A 27,488-nucleotide genomic window follows, 5' to 3' on the forward strand; every position below is an offset into this window, starting at 1 on the left:
TCTCCCTCTTTCTCTCCCTCTCTCTCTCTCCCTCTCTCCCTCCCTCCCTCCCTTCCTCCCTCTCTCCTTCCATTCCCCCCCCTCTCTCTCTCTCTCTCTCTCTCTGTCTCTTTGACATCAACTGCAGAGCGCTGGAGCGTTTTTTACACTCGTATCACGGGCCGTCTCTTGTGAACTATTCTGGGGTGCCTTGATAGTCGAAGCAGACTTCTCTATTGACATCCACCCCTTGGCACTTTTATATGACCTTAGGCAGTTGCGAGCGCTGTAAAACCTTACTAAAACTAAACTGTCCTACACCATTTTTATACTGGCCTCATGTGAATTTTTTTCCATGATGTTTCATCTTCAAGTGTGTCGGATAACATTTTTGACTACTGCTAATCGTTTTGAAGTCCCACACTTTTTCACCGCGAAAGGGTAGAAAGATGAAGAAGGAAGGCAGATAAGACTTGAGACTTGAGGGAGTCAAGCATGTCCAGTATGGGGGGGGGGGGGGGGGGGGGGGGGGAGGTAGGTGGTAAGAAGCACCTGTTCTCGCAACAGAATAGTGAAGCCTGCTCTGTACACACGTTCTCTACTCTTTATATTTTGACACGTACATTTTTTTTCAGTCAGGGTTCTTGCTTTTAGACAATATGCAATGGGTAATTTAAATGCATTTTTTGGGTGTTTTTTCTAGAGGGGTCTATTTTTTGCATTCTTCATCCTGAATACAAGCAGCATTTGACTTTGCAAATTACATGTTGTATATGAGTATTTTTTAAGGAAAAGTGTTCCCTTTTCTTTCTTTTCTCTTTATTATGCTTGAAATTGATTGCTATTTCTTTCTGAATTTGAGTGTGGTTTGAATACCAAAGTAAGAAGAACACATTATTACATTATTATATGGTCACAATGGTTTAAAATTTGAACATTATTTAATAAGTTAATATTTAATTGCCATTGTGTTGGATAACATTCACCATGTTTTTAAAGTTATCTACCCCTGCAGCTCTGTTTATACGAGCCGTGTTTGATGTGTATATGATTGTATGTTCTATTTTTCAGACGATGAAGAAAAAAAGAGAAGATGTCTGTGTCAAAAGTGCATTACGAAAAGGGAAAACATCGCAAAGGAAAAGGCTAGCATCAAGCCAACTGTTATGTACGTTTTCTCTTACTTATACTGCATTTCTAGTTTAAATTCTGTATGACTCAGAAGATGAAAATGAAATAAGTTAAGAGGTAATATTTTTCTTCTGTTGTTAAAGTAATTAATTTATTAATTTATTCATCTTGGTTATGTTGAGGAAATAAGTGGAAAGGAATGACATTATGCTATATCTGATTATAGCAGATAATGAAGAGAACAAGTCTTCTTAATTTCTGTCAACCGATTCAGATCTACCTATGAGAATTTTTGCACGGCTGGTTTTCACCTGTATGCATGTAACAAGAATTCTGGCAATATCCTTGTCGTCTCTTTACAAAGTTTCAAAGTTTAGTAAGAGGGTAACTAGCTTTGCCTTTCTACAGACACATGAGTAAAAAGAAAGCACTTACAGTTATGTTCACTCAGAAATTGCTCAGCAAAGCTGGGAAGTGCATAAGTTTTTTACTCACATATGCCATAAAGTATGTTGGTTCTTTTGAGTTAATATTCTTGGAAAGCAGTTTTATGTTAGACAAGTCCATCACCTACCAAAACAAGTTTTAGCCCTTATGGATTATGCCCTTTGATGTGTATTTGTTACTTGGATCACAATCTTAATGCAGTAGTGAATTATGTCCCTTTTTGTTTTGCTGAACTCCTAGTGATAGTCTGAACTGAGTCTTATACTAGTGAGTGAGAAAATCTTTTTGTTTGTTTGTTTTTGTAAGTGTTTTACGGCGTTTGCACTGCAGAAGGTCATATGAGCTCGCAGGACACATTAAACTATTTCAGTTGGTAGAAAATTTTGAATTTTGCCCTGGTGGCGGCCGAAGCCTACTCTTGTCGATTTTAGACCGCCAAGGGATCTTTAACGTGCGCAACTTGCACACGGGCCCTTCGAGATTTTTCGCCCTTCTCCGAGAAGGCTAGGTGTAGATCTTTCCTACCAGAAGATCAGGGGTGTGGCTGAAAGACAGCAGTAAGAAGAAGCCAAGGAGTAGCAGTAGAAAGGCTGTAGAAAGAAACAGGAGCCCAGAAGGGGGGGCAAAGGAGATGAGGGAGTGGGGGCAGAAAGAGGAGACGAAAGCAGATGGCAGAACATTGCTAGAGAGCAGGAAAGGAGACAAATTTAGAGAAGAAAATTTTTAGGTCACTACCCGGATTCGAACCCGGGACCTTTGAATGAGAGGCCAACACCTTAACCTCTAGGCCACGAGAGCCCCCAGAAAATCTTTAAAGGATGTCTGTGGTGTAATGGCTAGGCTCTTCAGTGTTTCCCTCAGAAAATGCGAGTTATATAAATATCCAAATGGGGAGCTTTTCATTTTATTGTGTCTGTCTGTCTGTCTGCTGGGATGTTGTGTTCCACTCAGTCTGGAGTTGCCTGTACCGGCAAGGTTGAAGTAGCTGACCTCCCAATTGATCTAGCGCGTATCTGTAGCGGCATGAAATGGTTACAATTTATGAAATATATTTGTGAGGTATCATGATGAAAGCAGACACTCGTCAAAATTATGAAATAGAAAAAAACAGTATTTTTCCTATGGTTTGGCAATTTTTAAATTGAATTTTTATTTTTTATCTCACCACTTTTCATTCCATTTGAAAAGGCATTTCTGTATGGATCTTGCTGAAAGTTTTTAATCAAAGGAACTAAATATTTAATATTTAAGTTTGCAAATTCTCTCAATGCAATGGAAGTCATCAAACTTTGGTGGCCATTTTCTCACTAATTTGACCTCGGAAACCAGGCAACCCCCAACTACTTCAAACTCAAATATCTCAACTTCTATTCAAGATAGAAGGGTATTTTTTTCACCGAAAGCAAGACAAATGAACAAGGTTTAAGATGACACCAATAACTTCACATGCCCCAAAAAATGATAAGTGCCTGATTTCACCGCGTGGTGTTGCATTTAATTTTGTGTTTGCTTATCCTTTCTGTTTTTTCTTTTTCACAGTAAAATTGGTTTGGCTGTTGGCTGGGTGATATTTATCTTGCTGGCTTGGAAAGTTTCGATGATTCAGCTTGATTATGTTGAATATGACCCTTTTAATGAACTTGGAATTGACCGCGTGAGTATTTTAGTTTTATATGCTGTCTTTTATTTTGTTTAGTGACTGATCATGGTTGGTTGTTGGGTATGGGTTGGGTGGGAGGACTTGAGGAGGGATAATGTAGGTCATAGTGAGAGAAAAGACACAGAACAGGGGTTTTGACTATTGTCTGAGTAGGAAATGAAACTCATTGTTTACATTGTTAATCCTGTAATTATATAATTGATATGACTCATGCAATGATTTAAGACTAGGATAGACTTAATCAATAAAAAAATTCATGTAGGATCAGCCTTTGAATCCTTATAAATGTCTGTGTGTGCCTGGAGAAAAGTCCCATTTGTTGGAAATTTTGGATATTGAAGTATGGGCATAATCTTGTAGCAAATGAAATGCTGAACACGCTGATTAAAAATTTTTTTCTTCAATATCATGAGTAGTTTTAAAGATATTCCACATTTTGTGACACAGGGTGCAAAAGCAAAGTTTGGAGAAATATGGCTGTAGCCTTAGTATGTTGACCCAATTTCTAGCACATTTATAACCTTTGGAGAAGTACCTTTTGAAAAATAATTGATAAAAAATATTTGGACTTAAAATATAAAATCCTTTCACTAGGTATGTTATTAAGAAATGGTTAAACGTGTGTTTACTAAATTTTTGACCTGGTATGACTTTTTTGGCCTTTTCAGTGTGTTGCTCAAAGATAGCTTTGTCGACATTTGGAGCCTTTCTCCAGGCTCACACACCAATGATTAAAAACAAAACTTTCGCTGTCAGATAATCCCTACTCTGTAATATCTTTCCAAGTCCAAGCACGGGCTCCAAGATAAAGAAATGCTGGCATCTGTAGCGTAGTGGTTGGGCCTTTGCTGTCAAATGCAGAAGATGTGAGCTTGATTCACATATGGGGAGGTTTTTCAATCTAGTGTCTTCGTCTGTTTGCGAAGACGTAAAATCCCTCTCAGTCCAGGTCGACCCGTATTGGCAGAATTGAATCAGGCAGTCTCTTTAATGACCTAAATCATATCACTGAGGGTGTAGAACATTAGTTTGCAAAAACAATGTTTTTTAGATAGAGAATTAATATGAAGGAACAATTTCTCTTCTCCAGGGAGCTTCTGCTGCAGAAATCAAGCGAGCTTATCGCAAACTCAGTTTGATCTACCATCCAGACAGAGAGACTGGCGACCCCAAGAAGTTCATGAGAATTGCTAAAGCATATGCAGCGTAAGTGTCCTAAATTTGCTGGCCTTTCTGTTTCTTTTTCTTCATTCCCTTGCTAGATCTCAGGAGTAGGTAGACTGCATCTGTGACGCAATGGTTTTTGTCTTTGACATTCCGCGTTGAGGATATGAGTTTGATTTCAGAGCCGGAAAGTCTATTTGTTGAGAGTATCTCCATCTGTTTGCGAGGATTCTGTGTCTCTCTCAGCCTCTGACCAATCTTGACCTGTTGGCTGGAAACGTTCCACCTCCTAATTGATTTGAGTTGTGCAGATACAGGTATAAACAGTTTCAATATCACAATAATTCAGGGTAGTTAACTGTAGGTCCTACAATGTTCAGTGCCTTTGAGTTTTACATGCACCCTCCATTTTCCTACTAGAAGGTAGTGCCTTGCATTCATGTGCTGTTTTCAAAGATGCACCAGTATCATTCTGGTAGCCAAAGTTGTTTGTAATGAAAGACTCTAAATGTCGTGGGCAGATGTGTTTTATCCATCATCTTTGACACTTTGCCTATATTTGAGCATAAAAAGCTTTTTTTTGTCTGTGATAGAGAGAATCATTTGTCTTTTTGAATAACAGGTTAACAGATGAAGAGTCGAGAAAGAACTGGGAAGAGCACGGAAACCCAGATGGCCCTGAAGGTAAAGAGTTTTATTTGTCTTTTCTGTTGTAATGTTATTGCATTGACCATACCCATACTTATGTGTAAGTCTTAGTTTCTTGAGGAATGGAAAGTTCTTTTTTTTAATGTAGTTTTTTAAATCCCTAAACATTTGTCCTCTTCATAGTGTCTGCCGTCTATACCACCTCTTCAATGGTGCTGATGGAGTTTATTTCAAATTTCCTTATGGTCACTGGTGGTGGGAAACTGCCTCCAGTGCTTCTTACTTCTTTTCTTTCTTTCCTTCTGTTGTTTCTATCTGTCTGTCATCAAACATCTATTTTCCTTATCTCCCCTCCTTTTTTTGTGTTACTGTCTTGTAACATATCTAATGTTCGGCTCTTCCATGACCTTTTTGTGTTGCAAGTGCCATAAAACTCGTACTAGAACAAAGAATCGACAACTATTTACAGATTACTACATGCCTGTTACATATGCTTTGTTTAGCACTCTCAAAAGTGCCCATGTACACATAGGCGCACGCATGTGGATTTGTCAGAATTAGTTATATATTAAAGGTGAATATTTATTGCTTTACGTCTTCAACAATGAAAAGTTCTTACCACTTTACATTTACTCCCTTTTCTAGCCAGACATCTCGATTCCAGTTAAAAATCTCAGTCCCTCCTGGATATACAGGGTTGCAGCCTGTTAAATGCTTGATGTTGTCAGTCATATGTTCTATTTCTACTGATTAGCGAGTATACATTTGCAACTGACCAGACTTGAGATAACTGAGCTAAGTTTATTTCAAGAGGATTTGTTGGTTTGGATTAGACTAGATACTTGTACAGGGGTATGGTGTAATGGTTAGGTTCTTCAGTACAGTGGGTGTCGCATTTAATGAGGTTGCCGGGACCGGCTTGTAGTCCTCGTTGGACTCCACCTCTCGACTGAAAAAATGAAGGTCTCGATCTAGACCTACCCATCCAGAGTTCTTCCAGTTTCACACAGACCACATTGCGTTTCCACCCACCCCCTCCCATCCCTACCATAGGCTAACCCTCGCCCATCCTCTTGGCTTTGGGGCCAATATTAGGAGGCACACTAGATCTAGCCATACAATGTGTTAGGAATTGAGGATGGGCCTTGTGCTTCGCGTGTGATGGACAGAAAGGAAAATAATTCTTTTCTTTTGGGGCCGCTAATTGCTTTTATTTGGTTATCGCGACCTCGTTGAAAGCAACTTCGGTCTGTTTGCAACCTCGCTGGAGCTGACATACATTTACAAAGAGACATAGAGGAAAAAATCGGGGATTAAGGATTGCCTCGTTGTAGCCGACTTCTCGTTGAATGTGACCTTGTTGAATGCGACACCCACTCTATTGCACACAAAAGATATATGAGTTTAATACCTGAGTGGGGAAGTTTTTTAAATCGACGAATGTATGTGCCTGTGTGTTGGGATGTTGTATCCTACTAACCCTGGGGTTGAAGCCGTCTGCCTCCCAAATGAGGTTATTTGTGTGGATGGAGGTTTAAAACACTTACAATAGAAATTAATGAGCTTATGGATTAAAAATTATTTTTTTTCACAATATGCTTATCTTTTGACACTTCTTTTTTTTCCCCAGCATTACGAGTTGGCATTGCTTTACCAAAATGGATTGTTGAGAGAGAAAACTCTATGTGGGTGAGTTCTGATGAAAAGTCATAGTCTATAATAAGTGTCTGTTGACTTCTTGAAAGAATTGATATTCTTAAGGCACCCTTACTCATGTGTTTATTGTAGAAAAAGACTTCTTCAAGTGAACACATAAATACATTTCTCACTTGGAATTTTGAGGCTATGTTTTGTCTTTGAGGTTTTTGCTGGCATTAAGATTATGCTTTTCTGCAATTGTCTAACTTGTGTTGTAGATCTGTACCATTTTGAGGCTTTACTGTTTATCAGTCTCAATGTTCAAGTTCAATACTTCAATTTTTTTTTCTTTTTGAAGAAATATTTATCCCTCTTTGATCTTGTGTTAAAGAATATATGTAGTGCTGCACGTGGCAGCGTTACTGTTATTCTTTTTCTCTCAAAAAATAAATTACTGTGCCAAGGAATGCTCATTTTGGTTACATTGATTTTATAAATTTCCTATTTTCCCAGGTGTTAGCCCTGTATGGGGTGGTCTTCATGATTGTCCTTCCTGTCGTTGTGGTGAGTTGTGCTAGTAAATAATTTGTAAGTAACAGGTGTTGACTGATGCTCTGGGACTTGTAGATCTTTGACTGTTAACTGTTTTTGATCAACAAGATGACCGGACTTGGAATAAGAATGGAGAAAATGCTGATAAGGAATTTTTACTCAGTAGCACCTTGCAAAAGATCTCGGTGTAAAGGAACTTTGTTATCGGTCAGACTGTAACAATCAATCTCTTACAATGAATGTTTTGCTGTTTAATGGCTTTTGGTCACATTTCTAACATCTATTGATGATCAATAAATTTTGTCTTCAAGAAGGCTTCATTTTGAAAATCCACAATGAACAATAGAATGCTTGCTGAGAAAAAAATCATTTGTAATTCGGCAAAGATTTGTATGTATACATCTCTGTTATTATATTAAAATTAATACCCTTTTTTAAAAAGAGATATTCTGTCTTTAGTTACTCTTCATTTCTTAAAGCTTAATTTTTGCCTCCTAGGCATAAAATGTGTTATTTGTTTCATGGTTAAGACACTTGATGCTAAAGAATATGCCCCTTCACTTTATCTCAGGGCATCTGGTGGTACCGGTCCATCAAGTTTAGCGGAGACCAAGTTCTGCTGGACACAACTCGGCTTTACTATTATTTCATCAACAAAACTTCGAATATGATTTTGAAACGTAAGTGCTTCTTTAATTTTGGGAAATAAATGTTAACAGCCTTTGGCGAAAACCATCTGACGTCTGGAGACATGCTTTTACAGAAGAAGGAAACAAATCTGATTTTCTTGAAATGTGGGTAAACATACTTTGATCCCATTAGTATTTAGCACTTTTCTACTGGTCTTGTGGGTGGGATGTACTGGTAAATAGGTGTGGTTTAAAATGAGGTTTATTTTATTTGCTTGTTTAAGAATAAGATATCACAGAAAAATTATGAGTTAGATGGTTGGGGCGCAATGTCATTGATATTTTAGGTGGTTGGGCTCTTGGATTAGTCCTCCAGCAAGAACTGTTAAACTTGCTCTGTTCTGGGGCTTTGCAGTTCAATGGTCAGCTGTTATGTGTTTACCTAAAAATGTTTACTTTTTTAAAAGAAATTAAAAACAGTGAATGATGTGGTCTTCTATTGTACCTTTCTCTCGCGCATGCTGCATGTGCAGTGGTATGACATATCGTAAAAAAGTCTTTTTTTCTTTGTCTGATGCCTTTTGTTTTGCAAACTTGGTATCATGTGCTGATGAAAGGTTACTGAACTTACACATTTGAGAAAGTGGGTGGTTGGAGGATGCCACTGGTAGGTCCTGTTTTCCTTTCTATCTGTCTGTCTTACTTTTCCCTGGCACTAATTTATATTGATGTGCTTCTCTTTACTCAAACATTTTAGGAAGGTACAAGAAGCTTCATTTTCATATGGTATCTTGACATAAGTACAACTTGGCTCTGGATAGCAGTTTTATGTGATGGGCCTCTAGATTGCTATCATCATAAGGATTTGTGTTTTCTATTTTCAAGCAAAAGTGGTTGATGTGCTATAGTCCAGGATAATATAGGTTTAACATTTTTTTTTCTTGAGAACAACTGAACAGAGAAGTGAGTGGCAAACCATTGTGACTGATGTGTTTCAGATAAAGTACTTGGAGAAAATAACGATGCAAAAGTTGAAGCCACAAACCCTCTAGTTTTGAGGTCCTAGTTTTTTGGTTGAGAAATCATATATCTTGACCAAGGATTTGCATTCATGGTTCGGGTAGCATCTGAAGTGTTGATTTCCTTTATGTTCTTGAGTTTTCATTTGTCTCTAACAGGGGCAGTGATGATTCTGGCAGCTTCTTGTGAATTTGACCGCATGCATAACGCAGAAGTGATTGAGAGACCAACAGACAATGAAGAACTGCCGCTGGTACGTTTGAGTTAAAATGATTACAATTCAAGCGTAACAGCTGCCGATTGATCCCATTTCCCTTTAAAAAAATTAGATTTGTGTTTCTATCCTTCCCCCAAATATCTTTATTATTATATATGACTCTTTTACCAAATGTGTAATTTGTTGCAGAGAAAGGAATAGTTTCAGGTTTAGTGCAAGGACCCAACAGATAACTGTCATCATTCCAATCCAAGACCTCTCACCTCTATTATGAAGGATTGTAAAGTGTGGATAGAATTTACAACCTAGAATTTTTAGTCAAGGGGTGTTCTCATTCTCATGAGGTAGGAAAGATAGCTAAGATAGTTTCATACTCTTTTAAGTCCGGGCTATTGAGCGCTTCTGTATATAATCCACATTCACTAAATTTTAAAAAAAATCTGTGAACTTTTTTTTACAAATAAGCCGTACTGGCTTGTAGGTTTCACCCCGAGGCATCTGAATGTATGAGAGTCTCGAAAAGTACTCACTCATCTGTTGGACAGTGTTTCTTAAGGGAACGCTAAAGCGTGGTGCTTAGGAAAATATGTCAACTTTTTCTATATTTTAGGTGTACACTAAGAATAGATGGAATACTGCACCTGCAAAAGAAAAAAAATCTTCTAAAAAGCTGCATTGTTGTTTAAGCCACAGATTTTAGCGTCGAGGAAAAAGTTGTGGCTTATAGCAAAGTAAGAGCCCAGCAGCTGCTACATTTGCAAATGACAGCAACAAAAGCAACACAGATTAATTTTTGGTAAAAATAAAGTCAGACCCATTTTTTAAAACTCCTTGACCTAGTGCTCAACAGCAAGGATCTTGGATCACTGACGGGGTCACAGTGGGAAAAATAGTTATGTTTTATAGAAACAAGAACCAGAATGTTTTGATTATCATGATGCGGGAAGATGCGGGGGAGGGTTACAAATTTAGCATTTATGCCAAGTCAATGGAGATTAAATTAAATTAATGAAGTTTTTGTTCATTTGAGGTGCTTGTTTCATGACTTTTTTTTTTCGTTTCTATTCCAGCTGATCAAACAGCTCCAGAATGTTCAGGAGAAGAATAAGGAGCGTCCTTTGTGTTTTGCCTACAGTGTGAAGGCCAGGACTCTGCTGCTGGCCCACTTCCAACGTGTGCCTTTAAACCCCAACACGTTACAGATTGGTGAGATATGAGAAAAACAATACTCTTCAGTTTAATTCTAATTCTCTGCCAACCCATGCCACATATGCTGTGGCCAAAGTCCTGTTTTAATTGCCTACCTTTGTCAGATCCACTGCGGTTTCTGAGTTCAGAATTTATTCTATCGCATTAATTTAAAAAAGAACAATATTGAAATGGCAGCACTCAGGGGAGAGCAATGAGGAATATGGCGGTTACACAGTGAGTCCTTTTTTTTTGTTGAATTTATAAAAAAACTTTGAAACCACGTTGTATTTCAGATTGTTGATAGAAAAGAAAAGCATTTTTGTTGTTGTTGTTCTATTTAGTTTAATAAAAAAATTGTTCAGATGGTTAAAGGGTGCCATTAATAGATTCTACCTCTTTTTTCCCCCTCTCTGTTGTTTATGTCTGTCTTTTTGTTTTTCCCAGCACTAAATGGTGATTATCATGTGGATGTGCTTCTGTTTAATTTTCAAAAAAACAAAAAACAAACTGTATGTAACTGGACAGTCCATAGAGGTGCTTGTCATATTGATGTATCTGCAGGCTGGGGCTTTTCTGTTGAATTTTGATTGTTTCAAGAGATTGTTTGAGAAATTGATCTGTTTGTTGTGTGATTTTTAACAAATGTAATTTTTATAATGAAAAGGTAAAAGGTTAAATATCAATTCCGCTATTTATTTTTTGTATTGAAAAGAAACTGTGAAGGTTAAGTAAAGTCTTAACAAATCATGATAAGGAGATTCTCAATCAAGAATCAGCTTTATTATGATGTTTTTTTGGTGATTTTCAGACCAAGACTACATCCTGAAGAAATGTCCATATTTGATAAATGACATGGTTAACATTTGTGCCAGTCTGGTTGCCATGGCAATGTCTGGAAGAGGTAAGTTTTTTTTCTTCTCCTTTATCACTTACACCTTAGTGGCAAGCCTCTTCTCTTTTGGTAATAATTTTTGGGTGTACCCATATACATGTACAATGAAAAAAAAAGTCTTGTTTTGAATCCCATACATTAAAAAAAAGAGAGTTTTCATGCCCTCATCGACACAATTTAGATCTTTTAAGAGGTGGGCTTCTGGCCCTGTCAACCCAGGCTGAAAGGGATACAACATCCCAGCAAAAAGACAGAGATACTCAATAAAAATTCTCCCCACTCGAGAATTAAACTTGGGTCTCCTGAATGAGACAGCGAAGCTCCTTACTGCTACGCCACAGATGCCTCCAGTCTGTGGGAGAAACATTGGAGTAACCAGTTAAACAATAAACTCCACAATATCATGCCCCGACTGGGACCAAAAACACCTTCAAGCCTCACCAGAAGAGACGAAACTATGTTTACTCAATTACATATCAGACATACCTTCTTGACACCTCATACCTGCTGCAGGAAGAGGAGAAACCCTTCTGTGTCGGATGTGATACTGACTTTACAATCAGACACATACTAACAGAATGTTAGAATTCTGAAAGGACTGAAGGAAGTTTTATAAATGTAGAAATTAGAAAAATCTGTTCTCCATCGTTTACAATAAAATGAAATTTTCTTATTTTAAATTGCTGTTATTGTTAAGAAATTTTTACCTTAAATTTTTTAACCACTTATTCTGATCATTGACTAAAACCAAGGCGTGCTGTGAACTGTTGTGAATGTAACCAACTTGTGTTTTACATGCTCATGACCTTTTGCAGTTGCGAGGGCAGTAAAACGCCTACTAAACTGAACTAAACGCCACAGATGCTGGTTCCCTATAGTTGAAGAGAGAACAACAACAAACAAATGTCTTGCTTATCGTATGACAAATTCCCTTATCCTCACTCAGTGAGCCAGCCCCCTCGTCTGGACTCAATTGAGAATATCATGAAGATGAGCCAGATGGTGATCCAGGCCCTGGATGAGAAGGCGAGTCCCTTGCAGCAGTTGCCGCACATCACCCCTGACATGCTCCGACATTTTACCACCAGGAAGGTGAGACTAGATGAGAAATAACTTTTGTTTTTAAAGTATGAAGTTCTCTTTCATCTTTCATCAGCATCTGCTGCAGAAATTGTTGCATGTGCAAAATAATGCAGTTAAAGTTTATTTACAGGGCGTCTTTAAAGAAATAGAGGACCCTTAGAAGGCAACAACTTTGTAATCTCTACTAATTTCAACAAAACTTTGAACAAAAAATTAAAGCAAGGGAATGTTAATTAAATGGATCCTCTTTTTTTTTTTTTTTAAAGACACTGGGTGTCAGTCTTGTCTATTTCCTTGTTCATTCTTCCTCCCTCAATCTCTATTTTTATTGTGTATAGTTTGGAGTTGGTTTGGGAATCGATTCACCATGTGTCTGATAGTCTGGAATGAAATGCTTCCTGCAAAATTTTCAATTTTCTTTACTTGTGTTCCTCTTTAGTAGATTTTCCTTGGAATTGACCTTTAAAAAAAAAGTGTGTCTTTGCTTTCAGAGGGACATCCGCCACATCCGAGACTTTGTGAACATGAACCACGATGACAGACGCAATATGCTGCGCACACTCTCTGACCAGGAGTACAAAGATGTGATGACCGTGTGTTCACAGTTGCCTTACCTCGAGATGAAAGTCAGGACAGAAGGTAAACCTTAACCATTACTTTCTTCGATTTCGAGGAAAGCCAGTGTGTTTTAGTGTCCCTTTCAGTACCATTTTCAACATAATCAAATTAAGGATTCAGTGCGAACATTGAAAATCAAGTTTCATTTTTGTATTCAACTTGTGTGGCTTAAAATACTTCCTACTGAGAGAATGTTTATTTTTTTGTTATTTTTTGGAATAGGAAATAGTTTCTCACAGAAATAGTTTTGACTAGCCTTTGTGTACAGCCTTTTTCCCATTTAGGGCCTGGCTCTCCCACGGTATGCTAAAATTTATTAACTGGCACTGAAAGGGTTAAGGAAAATTATCTTGGAGCATATTATAATGCAAAGGAATGAGAATTTTTGCTATTCTGACCTTAATCTTTAATGAAAACAAAAATATGTTTAGTTACATTTCATGTTCTTTAAATCACAGAACCAGTGTCAATGATGTAGTAGTTAGACTATTTGCAGTCACACAGGAAAGATATGTGTTGAATTTTAGAGTGAGGGACTTGTTTAAATATCGAAGTTCTCTTTCAGTCCGCTGGGATTCTGTTTCCCCTGAGTCTGGTTTGAGGTTGGAGTACCCCGCCTACTAAATGATCTAAAGTGTGTTGAATGGGCGGAGGAGAGGGGATGTTTAAAACATTAACAATTAAAAGTACTGTTGAAATGATCTAAGACGGCTACCCATTGTCAAGGAGAAAAATGGTTGTTAAAGATGGGCGTCATAGATAGTATTATTATATATTTTGAGGCCTCATGGTTAAATCAGGGGCTCGTCAAAGTAATGAAATCGAAGAAAACAGTATTTTTCTTCCCGTTTGACAAGTGAAGAGGCTTTAAGATTATACCAATAACTCCCATTTGCCAAAAAATTGACGTGTGCCTGATTCCACCGCGTTGTGACCCAGTTACGGGAAAAAAACAAAAACACAAGGGGGGTAGTGGGTTGGACTGGTGGCCGTTACAGTAGGTTCGATTGTTGTACTAGATCGGGATTGTTTGGGTTTGCTCTCTGTTATGAGTCGAACCCCCTGGGGCGGTGCCACTGACTGAAGTGTCTTTAGGCCATTCTCAAAAGGGGGACATTTCTCGTTCATGCACAGTAGAATTGTAAATGGGCTGATCTAACAATGTCATGCTCATAACTGTGCCTGATCTACAACTGGGAACTGCTGCTTTTTCTTTCCTAATTCCTACTATTGTCATTTTCCTCTACTTCTTTTGTATGTTTGTCACACTCTTGTGACCCGCTATTTGCGAGGTGCCTTGATAGTCGAAGCAGACTTTGTGCTGCTGAAGCTAGAGAGGTGAGCAGATTAAGTCTGATTCCCTGTAAGGACTTCTCTGCAGACATCCACCCCTTGGCGCTCATATGACCTTATGCAGTTGTGAGCGTCGTAAAACTACTAAAACAAACTGTTATGAGTCGTGGGCTTTTTTTTTCAGTGCTGGATGAAGAGGACACAACTATCACGGCTGGCTCTATTGTGACTGTGACGGTGTCTCTGGTGCGAAAGGACATGGGGGACATGTTTGAGCAAGACATGATCCTCACCGACGAGGAGACGGCTGTGGAAGAGGCTGCCGGAGAGGTTGATGGGGAGAACGAAGAAGAGAATGAGGATGAGGAGGCTGTTGAAGAAGGAAATCAGGCAAGTTTTTCATTTGATTTCTAAGGATTCCTTAATGTTTTTAATACCGATTTCACCAACAGTAAAAAAAAAGTGAAAATATCATGTTTACCTTGCATGTTTTTATTCTATCGATATCTTCCTGTTTATCCACCAACAATTAAAAAGTAAAAGCCTTAACTCTTCATGTTGGTAGAGGATTTTAATTCTGCCCGAAGGCTCCCAGGGACTGATCCTATACAGCAGTAGGGTGGGTTACAAAACTCTATATAACTTTCAAACTACTAGGTCCACTTCAAAACTTTTGGTATGTTTGTGTTTAGAAATGAAAGTTGCATTTATTGGTGTTCATTTTAGATGCCTTTTTTGAAGTATAAAAAATAGACTATTGAAGTAAATGGTCATTAGCCCCCAAAATGTTGCAATATTACTTAACACCTTTCACACAAATATGGGTGTAACTTTATAAAACTTGAACACAGAGCCAAAGTAAAAGAAGCAAAAATGTTGATATACATTCTAGGATTACATTCATGGTGACTGTAGCTACTTTGAAGCCCATTCTTTTCAAATACACCCAAATAAAAAATGTTGTATCAGAACCCACATTCGGCATAAAAAGTGTAAACACAGCTAGATCTAGATCTAGATTTCCATATATACACACTTGTTGTACAATAAATCAAAGGCTTACATTTATAGTTTTGCTTGAATATACCTAAATGTGAAAACTGTCTTTATGCACATTTTGAAAGTAATTTTGAGTAATTCTTTTTGTTTGTTTTGTTTTTGTAAAGTGTTTTGCGGCGCTCGCAACTGCATAGGTCATATGAGCGCGCGGGACACACCTAATATTTTCAATTGGTAGGAAATTTTGAATTTTGCCCGGGTGGCGGATGAAGCCTACTCTTATCGATTTTAGACCACCAAGGGATCTTTAACGTGCGCAACTTGCACACGGGCCCTCCGAGATTTTTCGCCCTTGTCCGAGAAGGCTAGGTGTAGATCTTTCCTACCAGAAGATCAGGGGTGTGGCAGAAAGACAGCAGTGAGGAGGGGCCAAGGAGTAGCAGTAGAAAGGCTGCAGAAAGAGTCAGGAGCCCAGAGGAAGGGGCAAAGGAGGTGAGGGGATGGGGGCAGAAAGTGGAAATGGAAGCAGACAACAGAACATTGCAAGAGAGCAGGAAAGGAGGTGAAAGGAGACAATTTTAGAGAAGAAAATTTTTTGGTCGCTACCCGGATTCGAACCCGGGACCTTTGAATGAGAGGCCAACACCTTAACCTCTAGGCCACGAGAGCCCCCAGTAATTCTTTGAAGTATCCAGGTGTAATATAAGGTGTACAATAACCGTATATAAAAAAAAGTCACATTCACAGACTTATGATGAACTAACCTGAATAGAGCTTCAGCAAGATCCAACATGTAGATCTAGATTTATAATATCCAAATTGAATGAAAATTTTGACTCAGTATAATCCAAACAAGAAAACTGTCTCTATAATTATTTCAGGAGCAATCTTCAGCGATGATAATCTCCCTAACAAACACAGACAAAATAGACACCGAAAATCAGCTGTTGGGAAACAAACCATCAAATCTAGCATTGTGCGCCCTCACAAACGCTGCAGAATGAGAGTGCAAACAGAAAAAGACCTATTTTCGGTATTTGCGACCATAATTTCTGTTGATGTCGTGAAATATTACTTTCACGTGTATTTAATGGAGGCTAGTGTAGCGAACCGCTTGTAGCGAGTCGCTGTTAGCAGCTTGCCGGCCAAATCCACTTCACCCTGAGCCGCTCTCACCGGCTCACGGGACACGAAGAGTTAATAGACAAACAAACAAGAACAAAAAACAATGGAGTTTTACTTTTCTCCCTCTAAACAAAAATAAGAAAATAATAATGTGGCTTACTTTTCTCCTCATCAACAAGAATTGAAAAAAAAATAATGTCTTTCTTTTCTCTCCTTTTGTGTGTCGTGTCCAGGGAGAGGTAGCCAACGCGGCAGACAGCAAGAGCAAGAGCTGGGACAAAAACAAAGGCAAAGGCAAGAAGAAGGGAGGAAAGGTGAAGAAGAAGACCAAGCAGGTGTACCAGTGGAAGGCGGCTGCGCAGGCCAAGGTGGAGAGTGCTACTGCCGCCGCTGCTGCTGCTGTAAGTTTGTTTTTGGTTTAAAAAAAAGATGGTGTTTTTACACTCCCCATGGACGCAATTGAGGTAATTTAGGAGGCGGGCTTTGATCCTGCATATCAGGGCCAACCTGAACGGAGAGGAAGACAACGTCCCAGCAGAAAGAGTTACATGCTTAAAAAATAGTCTCCCTACATGGGAATGGAACTCTGGTCCTCTGCATGCAATGGTGAAGTACCTAAAGGCTACACAACAGACATCGGTCTGTTGTCAGTGATTCAACACATGCTCTACTTCAATTGTTTTTCTATTGTACCCTGTCATAAAAAGGGTTTGTTACTCGGGACTGAGCTAGTTGTTCATTTTGACAGTTTTTTTTAAAGAGTAAGCTAAGACCAGGGCTGCCCGTCATTGCAAATTTGGTGGAAATGTTAAGATTTTTATTCAGTTTTACAAAAGTACGACAGTAATATTTCTGATTCCAATTTTTAAAAATATATATATTTTGACTGTCGCAAGCCACTGCCAACCTGCCCAGTGTATAAGGGGAGAAAAATACCAGACAAAAACTGTCTACATCACTACATCACATGCAGCTGTCCTTTAACATTGAGTTCTTGTAGTCACTCAGTACCACTTTGCCTGTAGAAAAACATGAGATTTTAGAAGTTCAAAGTCGTGAGTAAGGCAAACATTAGACTGATAAGGTGTTGAAAAATTCCTGCCCTTTTGTGTTGTGGGTGAAGCTTTGGCCATTGAGAGAATTAAAAAAAAAATGGGTCTTTGTTTGAAACGATACAATTAGCTAGGGTGGGTGCGTGGCATGGTGTGTTCTGATACGCAATCCAATCATGATCAAAGGCTTGTGAAGTGTTTTGTAGTTCCTGAAGTTTCTTTTGTTTATGCAAGCAGAAACTCTCCCCCCCCCATATGTTTTTAACTTAACAATGACGAGCCTGCCTGGATCTGATTTTCATCACAGCGTTGTTAACATTACATTTATACTTGCTTGATTGTAACCGCTGCCCTTGACACCTCAGGGAAGAAGACTATCCATGGTCATATTATGAATTTAATACCTAGTGTAATACTTTTTTATTCGCTGATTACTAAAACATATAGTGGTGGGTGGGCAGTCCTATAAGACAGTAGTACTTTTGTTAAATCAGTAATTCAGTAATTTAAAGGTTGTGACTTTGATCATTTTTCTATTTTGGTCTAGTCTTTATATGCTTACCAGAAACGACTCCCTTTCTAGAAAGTGTCCATAAGCAAAGATCCCAAGTTTTGTCAACTAAATTTGAGGAGTCTTAAAGCAATGACTTCAGTTTAGTTTAGTGTTTCCTGAAGAGAGGACTTTTGCGACTTTTTGTTTTTTGACGATGGAACTGTAGCACTGATTGTGTTTTTTTGTTTGTTCATATCTTCCTTATAAGCAGAAGACAAGCACTGAGACTGATTCTCCGAAACCAACCAAGTCATCGAAAGCGGAGAAGAAAGAGGGCCAGACCGAAGAGGACGGAGAAGATGCGTCGGAGGAGGAGGAGAACAACGCAACTGAGGAGGAGGAGGAAACTACACAAGAGACCAGCTCAAGCGCGGCCAAACCGGCCAAGGCCAAAAAATCGACAGACGACGACGATGATGATGAAGACTGGGATAACTACAAGATGGAGTCCAAGAAGGAGAACTCTCTAGACACTAAGAAAAAAGAAAGCCATCTAGTCCATTGCCCATACTTTCCAGGAGTGAGTAGGTTTTTTACTCTCCATGTAGAGACATGTTGTCATTCGTTGCTAATTTTGTGGTGAAAGTACAGTGTGATTAAAAACAACTGTACAACTTTTAAAAAAAAATTTTTTTCCTCCACTTTTAAGTTTTGCGCTTCAAATTTGTACATAACATTTGGAAGTCAAAAGGAATTTGTTTGATATTCATTTTTGAAAAATCTACAGAACAGTTTTGTTTTACCTGCGCGTAAAAAAGCAACCCATTTTCAGCTATGTCCCCATATTTGTAGCATGGCGCATTAGTTTGCATAAGGCCTACCTCTAAAAATCCCAACGATTGAGCCATATTGCATACTTCAGTAGTCAGCAGAAGTTTGCAGATAGTTTTTCTCAAGTTTCCTTTGCCTGCTGTGATCATGGTTAAGATCAGTAAAGAGCAGAGAGTTTTTTGCAATGAACATTGCCTCACCACCAACTCATTTCGTAAGTTTCGCACAAGGTACAGAAATAATGTTTTAGTACCCCTAAGGCCTTCTTTGATGTCAAGGGTGGAAATGGTTCCTCAGTTAGTACCTGTAGAGAATCAGAACTTAAAATTTCCAGACAAAATGACCATTTCAGGTCAAACACACACCGTTCGCACCCCTTTAAACGTCACCAGGGTGCAGAATTCAGTAGATTCTCAGAGCAGATCTTCATCTGCGACTTTCCCATTTTCCCATTCGCGAAACTATCAGAGGATAACAGAGTGTTCATGATTCCTCCATCGCCTTGAAAAGCGTGGACATTTCTTCTATGACATTTTGGTTCCTTGGCAAAGCCCATATTAACCTTTCAGGTTATATGAACTCCACAAATGTTGTCTATTTGGGCCACCTCACCCCTCCCCTTATTGTCTCTAGAAACAGCTCCATACTGTAAGGTGTGCAGTGTATGTAGCTTTGGGTACTCATGGTTGAATGGATCCTTGTGTTTGGCCACTCTGAACATTACGAACGACGCTTTAAAATGTGTTGAGTCCAAAGGAGGACATATAGAACATTGGTTCTCGGAATTCCAGAATTTTAAAACTCTGTAGGAGAAAAGAAATATTGTTTAAAGGTTACAGGGACAGAAAATTTAGATTTTTAAAATAAAAGGAAAGGGAAAAATAAAACCAATCATTTTATGACTTCTCTTACAAGATCTTTTAAATTGGTGCGTTTTGCGTTTTTAGGTGGTTTTTATAAAAGCCTTTTCCGTTTTCAAAAACAAGCTTCTTCTTTGTGAAGTGTATGTCAAACAAATTCCTTTTGAATGAATTATATTTATTCCAAATGATAACATTCTAGTACAAATTTTGTGCGAGATATTTAGAAAAAAAGTTGTAAAGTAAAGAGTGTTAGCAGTACTATATTCAATATGTTTAAAAAATATCTTTCACAGGAAAAGCAAGAGGGGTGGTGGGTGTACGTTGCAGATCGCAAGCATCACTTGCTCATCACAGCTCCCGTTCATGTGTGCAGTTTGAAAACAGATGAAGAGGTAATTGTTTGTCTGTTGTGTTTGTGCATGTGGGTGCGTGTGCTTGCGCCATCTCTAATTTCTCTGTGCTTGCGTGTGTGCGGGCATGCGTGCCGTGTGGAGAGAGGGGGGGGGGTTATGAGGATAAGAGGGATTGACTTCAATTGTCTCAAAGCCTAAAATTGGATGATTGCAAGCGTGTTTAGACCAAAGTTCAAGATCAGTTAAATCGATGACTCTCCAGCAGGTCAGATATCGGTGGGTTCAATCTTGTTAATTTTATAGTTATGGGAGGTTTTTTGTGTGGCTAGATTGTTGGTTTTTCAGACTTCAATGCAGTCAAGATTTCTTACCTTTAACCCTTTGAACCTGAAATCCTGCTGTAGCGGAACCTCTAATTTCCGTGTGCTCCGAGATTTCGCTATAGAGGGATCAGCAACACCCCTTCCTGTCTGTGCAGTTTTCTTTCTATTCAGTTAGAATAAAAGAAGCTATTTAGTGCAGGGTTGAGGTAGGAAGTAATCGCGAGCATGTGTTGTGAAATTTGAAGGAAAGAAGTGTGAATGAAACAGTTTGTGAAGTGTTTAATCAGTCCCTGCTGCCAGCATCCTGGATAGTCGGTCAGGTGTTCGGGTCATGGTAGGTTCAGGAGCTCAGTTTTCAAAGAGATAACATCCAGCTATTTTCCTGGTTCGTGAGCATGGTAGAATGAGGTGGAAATAACTGAGCAAACATTTATTATTGTCGTAATTAAAATGCCCCCTTGTACCCGAAAACTCTGGCGAAGAACCAACTACCCTGCCTTTAAAACTGTCAGCTCTCATTTCATCCCCACACAAGGCAGGAAAGAGATGTCATATGACCAGCTGCTGTTACAAACAGTGCCTTGAGGGGAGAACACAAATTTTTTAGCGGACTTAAATTACAATTGTGTGTTATTTTATTCCCTAAATTGTTATCTGGATGCTTGGTGGGTGCTCTGATGTGGTTTGTCTCTTCTCTCCGATCGAACATCTATGGTTTTTTCCTGTATCCGATCCTCCTCCTTTTATTTGTTTGTTACCGTCTAGTAGCGCCTCTAATCTTTGGCGCTTATATGACCTCACTGTGTTGCAAATGCGGTAATACTCGTACTTGAATAAATGAAGTTGTTATCTACGGGTGGTTGGAGAATGTCAGTGGTAGGTTCTTCTTTTCTTTCTACTGTTGTTTCTGCTTATCTGTTTTGTTTCTTTCTATGCTTTATATGATCATTGTTGTATTAATATGGTTCTCTTTACTTACATTGAATTTTTATCCTAATATGTTCTGTCAATCGCACATTTTCTGTTCAATCATGGATAAGTAAATGAAATAAAAGCTAGGCTTCTTCATATGTATAAGGTGATATCGAACACAATTTGGTTATATAAGCTTCCCTTTGTGGTCAGTTTGAACAAGCCTATTGTTGACTCACTCACCCCCTCCCTTGTGGGTGGTTGGCGGGTGCTCTGGTGTGGTTTGCCTCTTCTTTCCTATCAAACATCCATCGTCCTTATCTCTCATCTTTCATTTTGTTGTTTGTTACTCTTTTGTAACATCTCTAATGACCTGATTGTGTTGCAAGTGCGGTAAAACTCTTACTAAAACTAAAAAAAACCTACCTTCCCCAGGTGCAACTGAAGTTCTCGGCTCCTGACAAACCGGGACATTTTCAGTTTACCGTGGTGCTCAGGTCAGATTCTTACTATGGCGACTTCGACCAGTCTCAGACGATAAAGGTGAGAAGGGCTATATTGGTGAAAGAGAAAATCAATTCTGGAATTTGTCTCATTTTTGCAGGATACCAGTTTCCTCCAAGAACTATGAAAATGGCATTATGCTGAAACTTCATATAGCATGTATTAGTCTTTTTTTTTACCTGACTTTAACCCTATCCGTACGTCCTGGGGTCATTTTGTACCCCTCGGGGGTTGTTTTGTTCACATTTTAGAATACTTCTAGTCTGAAGATCTCTTTGAAACTTTCATTATTTCTCAAAAAATCCTTTTGACAGACTGTGGTGCAAAGCATATGGATCGTATTAACCAGTAAATTTCCTCTTTGAAAGTGGTGACACAGAGTTCCCCACGTTGTATGGATACGATAGTAAAACACGACGTACGGATAGGGTTAAACAATCCTATCAACAATCTTGGCATTGTTCATGTGATATGAAGAATAGGGAAAAGCAGAATTGATCTTTGATAATATTGCTCACCACAGGAAAAATATTTTGATATCTGAAAACCATCTCAAAGTTCCAACAACTTTCATCACGTTTTGGCTCTGAAAACGTCACACTCAATGGTAGACGAAATATTGTGTATTTATTGAGCACTTCAATCACAATGTGGGAGTTTTGGTTCGAATCAAGGCTGGGCGAGCAAAGCATTTCCTGTCTTTGACAGATCAAAATCCCCCAGAACGAAAGGATTTCTATTTTCGTTTCCGGGTTGAGCAGGTTTCTGTCAAAGACAGGTGTATTTTAAATGAATTTATTCATGAGGGTATCATCAAGGATGTGGTAGACCCCCAAAGCCAAGTAGTATTCCTAACAGATGCCATGCCTGTACTGCAGGCAATCACTACCAGCAAACTTCCAAGGCTAGGAGAAGTAATTGGGGGCATCCCATGCCTAAGGATCATGCTGTAGTGGATCCTATCACACTGTGGTGTGTCAGGAAAAGAACAGGCAAACAGGATGGCTACACTAGGCGCACAGAAAGAGCCACCAGGCAACAGCATCAACTACACAGAAAAAAATTCTTATGAATACACTATTTAAAGCACCACAGACACCAGACAGGCTACCATGAGCTGTCCCGTCAAGAACAAGCAATTATCTTCAGACTTAGATTACAACACACAAGACTGAGACAACACATGTACAGATGTTTTAAACTAATACAATCACCAAAATGCCAGTGTGGAGAGGCAGACCAAACTGTGGATCACATCCTTCAGCACTGCAAGACACACAGGGCCCTGAGACAGGGAACATGGCCAACCCTGTTAACTCGCTCAGCCCCGAGCCAGAGATGGTCGGGTTGTGCACTTCTGCGCTGGACCCTGAACCGGACAGTGTCAGGATGGAAATTTCTACTGCTATATAATGTAAACACACATCAAATAAGAATAGACTATACTTTATAAGTGACCCCTGGCCATTAAAAAAAATAAGAATCGGATTATTACAAGGGCAAAGGTTGCTTTCTTGACCCACACTAAAAAATGAGCCACGTTTTGGTGGATGTTGCTGACCTTTTTTAGATGGCAATATCTCACAGACTATAAAATATTTCCTAAATCTGTAAACAGTAACAAAGTCCATGTAGTGACTTAAAGTGTGATGTAATCGAGAAGAAGGAGATCATGAGGGAGAGCAGGGAGATTTTAGTATGACAATTTCCATCTTGGACAGGTTTTGGTTTTGGCAGCTTCGACTGTACTGTCTTATAGATATAGATCAAGATTTCTAATCAGAGCACTATGTACTGTTTATGTGTTTCTACCTGTGTTTGTAAAGCGTTCAGAGCCTGTGTTCTGTAATCGAGGTTAAGCACAATATAAATGTCATATATTATTATTACTTTTCACAGCTTGATGTAAAGGAGGCTAAGGTGATAGAGGACCATCCGCAGTGGGACATCTCAGAGGACGAGGATGAGAAGGACAAGGATAATGAGGATGAGACGGAAGATGATGACTCAGACTACAGTTCTGAAGACGATGGCTCAGAGTGATGTAACAACTATTTCTTGCGGCGTTTGATATCAACATTTTTTTCAAAGAAGATATCATTCCATCGGGTCATGTAACTGAAATTTCGACCAGAAATGATTTATTTGCAGTAATAGATGATAATTCTGTTACGAGACTGGTATAGATAATCAACTTATGAATGACCTACAGTGGCTGTTAACATTTTACTTTCTTATAGGTGACTCATATCACCTGTGTGTACATTGCGAGAAATACAAAGCAGGAAGCAAAGTGGTAAGACAAAGAGTTTTCAACACTGAGCCAAATGTCATTCATTGTAAGTTGTTTCAGATTTGAAGTTGCAGACAGCAATGTTTTTCATTTTTTTCTTTTTTCTTTTTTCCTTCTTTTGAAAAATTTGAAAATCAGAACTTGTAATATTTAGAGTATTGAGAGTCTCTCATTTGTATGATGAAATGAAATGAGGAGAGTAGTACAGGGTGTTTTTTTTAACCTTTCACTTTACTTCGGTTGTTGAAGTCAAGCAAGGGGGATATGTTTTCATCTACCATTGATGTACTTTATCAGTACCATTGCGACGACTTTGACTCTTTGAAATGAGAAGAGTTAAACTTTATATCTATAGGTAAAGGAGAAGGTACTTTAGTGAATAAAATACACTGAATTTATGCTGGCTGACCGAAGGCTAGCACAAGAAATTGCTGCTCTCTCTTGCTTTAGTGTTTGAGATTTGATATTTTGTTCTTTTCTGAAATCTTAACTAGATCCTTTTCGCATCAAATGTGATTTTGGGAGTGGTGAAGTTTGCATGCCCTTTCAATCTATATGAAGTACTTCAATATTGGTAAAACGTTCTTTCATTTAATAAAGATTCATACTTTTTTTTTCAGTATTTAATGCTAATTTTTTTTGTCTTCAGTATGCATGCTTTGATAAATTATATTTCATGTATTTTCTGCAATTTGGAAGAGACTGGAAGGGTTGCCTGTGCCACAATGAAAAAAAGCTTTTTTAATTACCTTTTTGTCTTTTTGTTTACCGTAGCAAAGATTGTTCTAGATTCTCCTGTCCCTGCAACTTTGGATGGGCTGTGTTGGAACCATCGTCTGTGGTGTATTGTTGAGGCTTTTTGCAGCTGCATACGAAAGTCATGAGTTTGATTCCTAAGTGCGGAAGTTTTTTAAAAATCTCGTGTCTTTGTCCGGCTACTGGGGTATTATATTCCTCACAACCCAGATTAGCCCTGACAAGCAGGGTGGGAGCAACCTGCCTATGTGATCCAAATTGAGTTGATAGGGGCTTAAAACATTTATATACGATTGCAGTACAATTAAATATATATACGGTTGGGCCTAGATTACTCAGACATGTCAGGGATTGAGAAATGTGTTTGATACTTTCACAATTCTGATAAATTGCATGAAGGAGAAATTTGGAGAGACAATTGAAGAAAATCAAGGGGAGTAACTGATGGTACAATAGTCAGAAAATAAATCACTATTTCAGATTTAATTTTGGGAATTTCCTGCATTCAACTTTTTAAGTGATGCCATCTCCACATGGCACAATGCAACGCCACACTGTCTGTTTTTGATCACGTCACCATCACCTAATACTCCCCCTCACTTTACTAGATAAATTAGATTCAAAGAAGTTCTTCTTCAGGTGAAATGCAATGATGGTTCTCGATTCCAGCAGTGTATATGTATCACACTGGGGGGGGGGGGGGGGGGGGGGGGGAGCCTGGTGGGCTCCTGTAGCCTGTTGCTCTCGATGATGATGGACATTTTGTTTTCCAGTTGAATTTTGGACAGTTGTGAGGAAAAACTTGATCGGATTTTTCGAGACAAGCTGTACGACAAATCCTTATGGATGGATGTTTGAGAAAAGAGTCGTCTGTGCAAAGAAAACATAGTGTTTCTGTCTGGGAATGCCATTTTGTACGAGCTATCTGTGATTTTGAGTTTTGAGTGTTCGTGTTATCTGTGCCCAACTGTATTTATATATAAACAGAGGAGCTGTGTGAGTCTCGTAAATACATCTCAGCAGATGCCACACCAACATTTTAACAGTTGAAAGGAACAAAAAATGTCTTTGTCTCCAGATTGGGGGAAAAATGCAGAGCCGCTAATGATGAGATTGTCAGTGTTATTGTTGTCTAGTTCATGAGAAGGTTTAGCATTTATGAAACAAAAGGGGCATTTAGGAAGTCGTTTTTGTCCAGCTTTCATTGTTTTTCCTGTCTTTGACAAGACCTGCTGCAAGGCCGAGTTTTATCTTGGAGATGACTTGGGTATTTTGAAGCAACGTATGTAGTCGCATTGGATCTCTAAAATATTTCTGATGTCTGTAACAGGTTAACAAAAGTCTTCTGACTTCGAGATTTATTTTTTGGATATACTTGTCAATGTCCATTCCTGTTTAGATACCTTTCCTCAAGTTCAGTTTTTTCACAGCAGTGATCTGGAAGGTTAAAACTGGCCATAAGTCTCTAGAGGGTCTGTTTATTTTATCTAGTTTTGCTATTGAAGGCTCGTTGTTTGAGATGTACAATTCATAAGTCTTCAGAACAGAGTTTTGATATATAATTTGTATTTGTTGTGTAATGGTCTTTTGTCTGCCGGTAATTACGCATGCCCTTTGTGTGAAAGATGTTATTACTAAAGGATGAGTTTTGAAAGGGAGAAGCAAATGAAAGAGCTAAGAGCAGTGAGGAAACTGGTGCTAACTAATGCCATCATAGATAGGTGAATCGAATACGATCCCACTACAGCGGCTTGGAAAAATTCCTGACTTTTCATTTTCAGTAAAGTGCGAACGGGTGTGGGGTGGGGCAGAGGAGAGGGAACTATTTTGCAGAGGATCTGCTAGCACGGGCATTTTTGACGTAATGGTACGGCTCTTTGTTGACGCATGGAAAAGGCCTGAGTTTGACTCCCGTGTAGGGAAGATTAAAAAAAACAACTGATTATGTCCTTCTGTCTGCTGGGATGTAGTTTCCCTTTCAACATGAGTTGGCTCTGGCTGGCTGGATTAAAGCAGCCTGCCTCTTAAAGAATGTAACTTGGGTTGATAGAAGAATAGAACATGTGAAATTACAGTGATAGTCAGGCTCAGGAGTTTTTTTGTGTGGTGGTTTTTGTCATGGAACTCTTTTGCTTTTAAAAAAAATACATGTACTGTTTTTGGAAGCAGCTCTTGAAAGTTACAACGCAACTCTGGAATAACAGTCAGTTGTGTCCGTTCCTAGGGGGGGATATGAAATTGTAAAATTAGTTTGTGAAGAAATGAGTTTGTGAAATAAGTTTGTGCTAGCTGATAAGAGTATATGTCTGCCAGAGGTCGCGAGTGAGTACCCGCTACAAAGAAAATATTAAGGTTGTACTTGTGTATGTTCTTTATATACTTATTTATTCTGATTGTCGCCTTTCATTTGTCATGGGATTGGTTTCATTGTGCAGTTTATTGTTTCCTTCTTTCTTATGACCTTTGTTATGATTTCGTTTTTTTAAATTGTCAGTCTTGAACTCCGTTAAAAGACCAAAAAAAAAAAAAAATCAAAATTTTCTGCTTTTAGGAGATAATTGTTTCTCTATCCTTGTTCAAATCTAAGCAGGCATTTCAGGTAAGATGTTAGACTTTTAAAAATGTCTCATTATGAAGTTCTGTGACTGATGTTTTAATAAATGAGGAGTCCACTGAAAAAAATGGGCATAGTCACAAACTGAAAATCGTGAGGGTATCAATTTTGAACACTTGTTGACTCATAGCTGTATTTCTGTTCAGCTGTTGGTTGATTATTGTTGTTAGGTTTTCCATCCAACAAACATATAAAATAACCCAGCAAT

The 27,488-nt window shown here is 38.6% G+C and overlaps 1 protein-coding gene across 2 annotated transcripts in view; it reads left to right on the forward strand.

Annotated features, from left to right (window-relative positions):
- The window catches only part of LOC101863670 (translocation protein SEC63 homolog), a 29,636-nt gene extending 2,356 nt beyond the window's left edge, over positions 1-27,280 (forward strand). Inside the window, exons 2-19 of one of the 2 annotated variants that reach the window (XM_035969785.1) lie at positions 1,051-1,147; positions 3,097-3,211; positions 4,308-4,423; positions 5,004-5,065; positions 6,660-6,718; positions 7,181-7,231; positions 7,791-7,899; positions 9,027-9,121; positions 10,156-10,291; positions 11,085-11,177; positions 12,115-12,260; positions 12,743-12,890; positions 14,347-14,552; positions 16,520-16,687; positions 18,100-18,411; positions 19,819-19,917; positions 21,549-21,656; positions 23,517-27,280. In XM_035969785.1, coding sequence (XP_035825678.1) covers positions 1,051-1,147; positions 3,097-3,211; positions 4,308-4,423; positions 5,004-5,065; positions 6,660-6,718; positions 7,181-7,231; positions 7,791-7,899; positions 9,027-9,121; positions 10,156-10,291; positions 11,085-11,177; positions 12,115-12,260; positions 12,743-12,890; positions 14,347-14,552; positions 16,520-16,687; positions 18,100-18,411; positions 19,819-19,917; positions 21,549-21,656; positions 23,517-23,660 — 2,264 coding nt within the window. In that variant the 3' untranslated portion in view covers positions 23,661-27,280. The remainder of the gene's footprint in view (positions 1-1,050; positions 1,148-3,096; positions 3,212-4,307; positions 4,424-5,003; positions 5,066-6,659; positions 6,719-7,180; positions 7,232-7,790; positions 7,900-9,026; positions 9,122-10,155; positions 10,292-11,084; positions 11,178-12,114; positions 12,261-12,742; positions 12,891-14,346; positions 14,553-16,519; positions 16,688-18,099; positions 18,412-19,818; positions 19,918-21,548; positions 21,657-23,516) is intronic. The other variant, XM_005098451.3, reaches the window with a different exon arrangement.
- Positions 27,281-27,488: the final 208 nt, after the last annotated feature.

This window comes from Aplysia californica, unplaced genomic scaffold, assembly GCF_000002075.1.
Source record: "Aplysia californica isolate F4 #8 unplaced genomic scaffold, AplCal3.0 scaffold00183, whole genome shotgun sequence".
NCBI lineage: Eukaryota > Metazoa > Mollusca > Gastropoda > Aplysiida > Aplysiidae > Aplysia > Aplysia californica.